We start from the raw sequence: 9,011 nt of genomic DNA on the forward strand, positions 1-9,011 counted from the left end.
TCTAAAAAACGTACATGTCTATACAAGTTTTATAAAATCTTATGTAATAAATGGGACACGTTCATCGTATGAGCAATATAAGTAATCACTCATACACATTCCAAGTACAGTTTAGTTGCAGTATATGTAATATCTGCCTTACTTGTATAAGAGGAAAATGAGGAACGGACCATTTTAATAGTATACTATGTGCCAATTGTATAGATGAGTGGTTCTTAACCTTTTTTCTTAAAGCACCCCTTACATTTGTTCAAGACCCTAAACACCTGTGTACCCCCAACCCAAACGTCTTCACATGTATACGCAATACCTTAATGATTTTACATGATAATGCTTGAATTTTGGTCATAACCTCAAAACTAAGAAATTATCGCACACCCCCTGCAATCTCTGGCGCACCCACTGGGGGTGCCCGCACCCCAGATTAAGAACCACTGGTAGACTGGTAGATCATGTATGAAGTAGTTTGGAAGTTTTATGTATATCTTTTCCGTATGGGCACCACCACCACCACCAGCTACAGTAAATAGGCCTCCTCCATCTGCCATCAACAGCACGTACTGGCATCGTCTGCTTTGGGTTTTTCCCCTCCAGGCCACAGCGGGGCACTGTTGATTTTCGTGCCCATCTTCACTGTCTCGTTCTGTACATTCTCTGTGCCAACCCGTTTCTGGATCTCGGAGGCCATGGTAAGGAAGGCCTTCTCCACGTTGCTGGCATTCTTGGCGCTCGTTTCAAGGATCTGGATATTGATCGATGCGGCAAATTCCTGAAACCAATAGATGTTACTGAGTATGAACATTGAGTATTGACTATTTGACTATGGCAAGGTCATTGGAAATAGCAAGAACCTTCCCATAACTAATCAGAGGAATAATAGGCCCATATTTATTTAAAAAAATAACGGACCCAATGACTGTGTTCCTGAGTTCCCAAATGAGCGGGCTGAGCAGGGACAGATGGACCAGGGCCCCTAGGCTACAGGTTGTGGTAGACCCCCCAGAGAAGACACATTCTATGACAAAAACAGTGTCGCCAACTGTGAAGAGGACATTTCAATAACACATCAGCAAATTAGCAAAACTGTTCCCCCCCTTTTCACCAATCGGGAGTCCACTGGCAGGTGTGGGAACCCTGGGGCTGCAGCCATAATGATCTAGCCTCTGCACTAATCTGGTCCTGGGGCCGAGTCTAACATATTACCTTAGCAAGGAAGGGAACACAGGAATGGCAGAGGCAGAAGGCCTGCTTAGCCAAACTGTCTTGATCGTGAAACTCTGTGCTACGTCCAGGGCCGGATTAACGCACAGGCTGGATATGGCTGGAGCCTAAGGCCCCCAACCTGCCAGGGGACCCCTACAGAATTGTGACAATATTGCAATATTGAAAAAAATCATCTGTTGTGTTGAGCACAGTCAGTAGACATTTTATCCTTAATTCCATGTGCGCAATTATGACATGTCTATCACTGATTCTTGAGAAAGCGGCTAAAACATGTCTCTGCAATAAACTGCCAATTCTGTTGAAAATAAACCACATTTTCATGAACAAAATGAATCCAGGTAAAGACACAGGGGTCTGTTACATAAATGTACAGTCGTTTGAAATATTTAAGTGTAATTTTATTACTTTTCATGGCTATAAACCTGCCCACACCCTGTAAAAACAGCTGTCCCAAGGACAGACATCATCATTTCAATTGACTTAAAATGTAAAAATCACTGATATTATTGAATAATATCACCATGATGTGAAAGTCCATATTGAAGTGGTTCTGCAAATATGCACATAGTGCATGTAAAGCAATATTTACTACTATTTTCTGATTGCTCAAAGTGTGTCCAGCATATTAGTCACCACCGTCAGATTTTTTTAAAAAGACAATAAAATCAGGTATGCGCAAGGTCATTGTCATTACTTAGGACCCCTTTTCAAACCTTTAGATCTACTGAGTACTTCACCATCACTGAAGCTCCTGTAAGTTTACTAATTTCTCCTCAATTTGATAATTTGTTTGGACACTGGTACTGTCCCAACCATAAACTGTCAACACCGTCGGGGGTTTTAATAGTATTATTGTTACATTAATGTTAATTATATATACTTTTTCAGAAGCGTCATGAAGCCCCTAAGAAACAGAGCGAAAACGAAGTGGCTAATGTGAGCAAAAAATGCACAATATGTAAAAGAGTGTTTTTTTGTCTCACACCGTCAGATGTCACCACCTTCAGATTTTGTTCCGCTCATCATCTTGTTCCATATTTTACTAAATTGTGCTGGTTAATGAAACATTACCAGACATGTTAGTAATAATTGTGACCCAAACTTATACTCCAGCCTCCACTGAGGTGCATTTGGAGGGTTTTTTGATGTATCTGATGTAGTTCACAAAAAAGCATGTGTTTTACATGTTTTTGACAAGTTTTAAGAATATGCTTCCAATAAGTATCTACAATTATGTTGAATTGTAAAAGTAATTCACTTAAATACAGTAAACTTATTTTTTTACTTCTAATTCTGTCTGACGCTGGTGACAAAACCAAGAAAGAGCCCATTTTATGAAAAATGTAAAACATGGGGAGCTTGGCCAATACATTCACTGCACAGCCAAGACGTTCATCTATGATAATACACCTCTATATTTTGGATTTGAACAACTTAAAACCTGTTTATACCACATTTTCAATAATCTAGGCCTATTTCCTAGAGTAGGCCTATCTAACAAATGAAGAAAAAACACATGCACAAACATACTGTGCACACACAAAAATAAAGTGTTTATGCTAGATGTCATTGACTTGAGAGGGCTATTTATTTTGCTAAATGTAGGTAATAATTAGGTCACTTTCACCACCCTCAGATTACTGTCACCACCGTCAGTTCTTAAAGTCACCACCGTAAGAAGGAGTTTTGGACATTTTAAATGAATGTGCTTACAAAATTTTCCTTTGTAGTTGTTGAATTATCAAAGTAATAGCAAATTTAAGCCTACACGAATATTTGTGAAATTACAAAAAAATGTTTGATCTATTTAGCCATTAAGTAAGCATTGTCTGACAGCACATATTTTTAAATTAGAACACATGAAGCAGTATTAAAATAGAATGAAAGTGAATTTTCAACATTTAAAGGTGTATGTGTGAACCAAAAAACACACACAATCACTTAAAAACTCCAGATACATATGCAACCAAATCAATACACTTTTTATTGCTTTTAATTGTGTCTGACGGTGTTGACAAAAAACAAGGTATGATCGGAGAAAAACCTGATTTCTGAAAAAAAGGGAAATGGGGAGATTGGCCTTGTGCATTTCTGAAAAGCCAAGACCTTTGTCTACGAGGATATACCATATTATTTTGTAATTCACTTTGTTTTTTTCTGTCAAGATTACAACCTGTTTTAGCCACTTTCTCAAGAATCAGTGCTATGTAAATTGTCCTTCTGGGGGGGGGCACAGAAACCTGTAGCCTACGGGCCCCAGGACATCTTAATCCGGCCCTGGCTGCATAACAAAGATTTTCAGTACGGTAACCAAGAAAACCCATAGAACGTATGTCACGAAACAAAAAAGGTGATCAAGTCTGATCTCCTAAATGAGTGTGTTACATCGAACTCCTTTTATACAGAATCCTAAAGCTGCATGGCAGTTCATAGACATGCAGATTAGAACTTTGTGTGATATTGATTCAGGAAGAAAAACTCCTCATGAACGGTCTCCTTACTAATCCGCTGTCTGTACTGCATCACAAGAAGCATTGCACTGTAGAAAATCTGTTTCCCAATGTCTAGTGTGCGTACTTCGAAGTGTATCAGCCTTCGTAATCATGCCCAGTGATTGGATATTCTTTGGTGAACTCTGCGGAGTATCCAATCACTGGGCATGACTAATTACGCTGGCACACTTCCAAGGCTCATACACTAAACTTTGGGAAATGCCCACTGTTGGGGCCTAGGTGAGCATATTACCTTAGCAGTGCTGAAGTCCACCACCTTCCTGTTGGCCAGGTCAACCTTGTTGCCCACCAGCAGCTTGGAGACGTTCTCGCAGGCGTAGCGATCAATCTCCTCCAGCCACTGCTTAACGTTGTTGAAGGACTCCTGAGGCAACCAAAGGAAATCATAACATTTTATTGATATTTTAGTAATTTTTCAATAATGTTACAGTCCAATGCATTAGTCAAACTTGTCAAAGGCTATTGCAAGTGTGTGACCAGAACAGATAAGGATACTGGAGTATAAGTCCTATTGTCAATAAATATTTTATGTTAGCCATTGGCCATTTTTAGACCAACACAATCAATTTAGGGGGACAGGTCCTTTCGTTGAATGCATTCTTCCGAGGGGACCATTTGTATGAAACGTGGGACCATTCAATTTAGTAATGTCTTAGTCCACTATCAAAGTGACGTATTAGTACTATCAAAATATGGGCCAGCTCTCAGTGAACATTGATGGTCGGCCAATAGTAAGGGCAGATGGTGAAAGTAAAATTTATATTCAGATGCTAGACACTTGCCAACACAGGCCATTCTGACAATAGGCATATTTGGGACCAATTTATGTCGATCTACGACTGCAGAGTATGAGCTCGCACCAGTTTAACGTAGCACATCAAATGTGAAGTGTAAGGAGACATGTGGGAAGGAGGAGTTGAATTGCATACTTTTAGGACAACGCATACACACAGATGTCAGTGAACTTTTGGGCAACCAATTCAAGGGTGAGTCACCATGGAGGCAGTATGTTGAACCAGCATCAACAGGGATAAGCAACTGCAGGAGTTGCACGCTCTGTCTGCAATTGCTTTGATCTAAGATTTCCAGTCCAGAATGCATTGCTGACTGTCTGTGCATGTAGTCATTGCGCAAAGACAAATGAAGCTAGGTTTAGACTTCTCCTGAAGTTGACATAACAGGAAACGCAGAGGTCATAGATCTGCCTTCAAGTCTGCACTCCCAGAACAATAGAGGGCATAGCGGGTTTTTTTCTCGCAGAGGATTCAACAATGAAGCCAAGTCCAGGCCAATCAGGACCTCGCACTGTCCGCTAGCGTACCAGCCGACGACGGACATTTCAGCCTGGGAGAACCATACGTCTAGCTCCACAAGGTGTTCAGCTCTGCAGAGGGGGGCATGGTGGCTGGTTTCTGTACGGTCGTGGCCGGCACAATACCAGTATAAACCCAGCTTGAGCCTAATGCAACACAGTTGTCCTCACCTGGTCGGTGACATCATAGACGATGATGATGCCATGAGCTCCTCTGTAGTAGCTGGATGTGATTGTGCGGAACCTCTCCTGCCCAGCCGTGTCCCACTGAGGAAACCACAAGCAGAGAAATCAGAGAAAACATGTCTGGCTGTTTTTTTTTGTCTGTCAAATATTTGGACTTCATAATTATGGAAGGCCTTACTTACGCTTTGGCTTTGTTCATACGCTTTTCCAAAATAAGATTACCTATTTATATTACATGTATACAAGTATATTACAATTTACATAGGGCCTATGATACTGCTTCACAGCTTTTTGCTGGAGTGCGAACATTTAAGTATAGTGCACTGATAATAAATGATAACCGGAACATACACAAACTCCTTTCAGCCTGGTCTATCAAGTTTACACAACCCATCTGTGACAGAAATGCATGACTCTTCCAGGGCTGGACTGGTCATCTGCCAAACAGGGCATTTTCCCAGGGGGCGTTGGGAAGTGCTGTTGTTCTTTGTTTGTTTCTTTGTTTTTTTCTTAGGGACCGACCCACCTTTTAGAGGGGGCTGCCTATTGGATAATCTTCGATAGTCAAGCAGGAGATAGTATGAAAACAGGATTTATGTGTGAGGGGCCAGTTTAAGACAAAAATGTCTGAGTGTTTTCTCTCTCTCATCCCAGTCCATGCCTGGTCTCTTCTATTCATCTTTACTCACAATCTGCAGCTTGACAGTCTTCCCGTCCATTTCAATGGTTCGTATCTTGAAGTCCACTCCGATGGTGCTGATGTAGCTCTCTGTGTAGGTGTCATCCTGTGAGAACAAGTCAGACAGAGTCCAGGTTTATGATGCATGCCAGATCCAAGTTAAATCAGAAATAGAAAATGGCTCTATGTTATAATCCTGGGCCCACCCATAAGTCCTGTGACTTACACAATTTGTGACCATTTGCAATACAATTAAGTTATATTCAGGGGGCAAGAGAAGGTGGGGTCTGTTTTAAAGCTGGCTGCCTTCAATATAGGCCTGAAGTGCAGGGGGAAATCCCCGTTTATGTTCATAGTGTGGCCCTCAGAGGGCTTTGAAGTGGACCCACGAATGAAAATGTTTCCCCACTCCTGCAGTAGGCATTTGATAAACATGGGTCAGGCCCGCCCACTGAGAATTCTGAAATTCGAAACTTGGCCAGACTACTATGAGCTAGGAAGAGCATTGTAGTCGTGATAGTCAGGTTAGCTCGTTATTAGTTTGATAAAATGAAACAGGGAAACGCCTGTCGTATAAAGTAGAAGTGCTCTTACACATGTGATTACAACAGTAGTGGTGTGATATATGATTTCAACTTTGTAATATCATACTATTAGTGTTGTAATTACATCTGTAAAAGCACTTCTACATAATAGAACTCTGATAGAGAGCAGTGTGTGCCACAGCACCTCTGTCCGATCATGAGTGTGTTCATCCTATTAGTCTAAAAAACAACATGGAATATACCCTAGGTAGATCTATTCTTGTTTCCTGCCATTTTAGTGTCAGATGCGATACCTGTATCAGGACATCAGGATGTGTGTGGTGGTCTATAATTGAAGGGTTTCGTTGCAAAACGGTGTATCCACCATTTTCCACTTATGCATTGTTCAGAGGTCCTATCACCTTTGTGTGAATTCTTGCCATTCAAATATTTTGGGAACATACTTTTTAAACCTATATAAAATGCATTTTGCAATGCAATGCAATGGAATTCCCAATAGAAAATGTCAATTTCCCAACATTCTACAAAATGGAGATTCACCGTTTTTCCAAATAAACCCTTCATTTGTTACCTAGCCCCCCGGCTTGTCTGTCTGTGTCTGCCCACAGTGTTTTGGGTTGTCTGCAGGTGGTGCCAAACACACAACACTGTGTACATTGATCATTGGGCAGGTTTCCATCTCTGATATCTCTTGTTTTATAATTGGGATCCAGCGGTGTAAATTATACTCATAACGTCTATGTGAAGTAAATGAAAGCTTACCGCAAACCGGAGGAGAAGACAAGACTTGCCCACTCCCGAGTCTCCTATGAGAAGCAGCTTGAACAGGTAGTCACTGGGGGACAGAGTAGACAGGTAGAACGACCATTATAAAGACTTGGCAAGAAAAACAATGGCAGAGTTCATTACACTCACCTTCCTGCACATACGAGTGATACAGGGCTTGACACTGGCACCTGCCAACTGGCCAAATGCTGGTGAAACTTGGCTGTGGCTAGTAATACTTTCAGTGTCACTAGCCAATTTGGCTGGGAGCTTCCTTGGCATGAGATTGTGTATCAGTTGTGTATCAGTTGTTCAAGAAACAGATCAGTAATACAGTTTCTATTTGCTTGATATACGTCCATGTAGAAAGCTATACACTCATCTTGCTTTAGAACCTCATCTTCTGAGGGTGGATGTACACTATCATGATAAAGAGGGGGAAAACAATCTGTGGATAGTGGAATACCTGAATGGCTAGTGACTTGGGAAAACCACTAGCCACAATGGCTGGTTGGTGAAAACCTTAATGTCAAGCCCTGGCACACTCACACACACACACACACACACACACACACACACACAAGCATGCACGCACGCACGCACATCCTCTTTTCCATTTTAATGTCAAATCATCAGGCAACACAACAGTCAGGGTGCGCACGCGCGCACACACACACACACACAGCCTTTCTTGATCTTCAATGTCAAACATCAGGCAACACAACAGACCGAAATCTTCTTTGTTCTGACAGCAGGCAATATGGATTATACTGTCATGGGGAGTTCAGTTTCACCATCCATCCGCCCACAACAGCAGAATACATCGGCTCGCAGAAAACAAAACAGCATTGGTGTCTCCTCTGCATATCATCCGATCACATTACCACAGTCGAGGCCTTCCCTTCCCCATAGATCGCCCAGCACGTCAGCTTGAATTTTATCACACATACAGTATAGACCTGCTCTGATGACAGTGCCCTCTTCAATGACAGCAATTACAGTCATCACATTACCTGGTGCTTTAGGTGAGGGGAGTTTTTTTTAGGATATACAGATGATAATCTGTCGATAATAAGTAATAAGCTATCATGGTGCATAGTTTAGGTCTGTCCTTCCTGACATGTCCTTCCTGACACCAGTAACACCTGAAAGGATGCCACTTACTACTCCGGAGTCATTGTGAAGTCCAGGGCTCTCCGCTGCTGAGGTGTAGGTGGGGCGGTCAATGAGTCAGAAGATAGCGGCTGTCTGTCTGGGGGTCGTCGTATAATTGTTGTTTTGTTGATGAAGCGTCCGGTGGCTTCCGCTACCGAGGTGTGGATGAGGAGGAGAGTCGGAGAGAGAGAGGGAGAGAGCTCAGAAGGGAACGGTGAGCCCAGAAGCGGACCCCATCATTAATTCAACGCCACACCGATCAAATTACAAAAAGTTGCAGTTACCTGTTCCTTAAAGGTGCAGCGCCTTAGTTTCTGAGAGGCGTGCAGGTGGGGTGAGACTGAGGCCTGAGGCCCTGCCTGCCATTCAGAGTGGTGTCTCAACACTAAGCTGCTCAAGCAGACAAAGACTGCTGCTGATTTAATTTCTGAAGGCTTTATTAAACATTGATTGGCACGATTGGAAAAATATATACGTTTTCTTTTCATTTTTTAAGGTCCATTGTGCATTTTTTTTTAGCATATTTCCAGAATTTAAGCTACCCATTCACAAATGCTTTTCATGAATATTTATATAACCACCATCAAATTTATTATGATATAGAAACGTACACTTTTCATTCATAAATATGC

At 41.8% G+C, this 9,011-nt stretch overlaps 1 protein-coding gene across 1 annotated transcript; it reads right to left on the reverse strand.

The window, feature by feature from the left end:
- Positions 1 to 424: 424 nt before the first annotated feature.
- Positions 425 to 8,480, reverse strand: zgc:171927 (uncharacterized protein LOC100124616 homolog). The gene is made up of 6 exons (XM_063204280.1): positions 8,389 to 8,480; positions 7,222 to 7,294; positions 5,925 to 6,020; positions 5,221 to 5,316; positions 3,970 to 4,101; positions 425 to 769 (listed from the first exon to the last, which is right to left on the reverse strand). The coding sequence occupies exons 1-6, from the start codon at positions 8,400 to 8,402 to the stop codon at positions 548 to 550; spliced, it is 633 nt and encodes a 210-aa protein (XP_063060350.1). The 5' UTR covers positions 8,403 to 8,480; the 3' UTR covers positions 425 to 547.
- Positions 8,481 to 9,011: the final 531 nt, after the last annotated feature.

The sequence above is a fragment of the Engraulis encrasicolus genome, chromosome 8 (genome assembly GCF_034702125.1).
Source record: "Engraulis encrasicolus isolate BLACKSEA-1 chromosome 8, IST_EnEncr_1.0, whole genome shotgun sequence".
NCBI classification, from domain to species: Eukaryota; Metazoa; Chordata; class Actinopteri; order Clupeiformes; family Engraulidae; genus Engraulis; species Engraulis encrasicolus.

Coding starts and splice junctions, on each gene's coding strand:
- zgc:171927 (XM_063204280.1), bottom strand. Junction 5,317..5,924: donor AGACTGTCAAGCTGCAGATT/GTGAGTAAAGAT, acceptor TGGTTTCCTCAG/TGGGACACGGCTGGGCAGGA. Junction 770..3,969: donor TGGACTTCAGCACTGCTAAG/GTAATATGCTCA, acceptor TATTGGTTTCAG/GAATTTGCCGCATCGATCAA.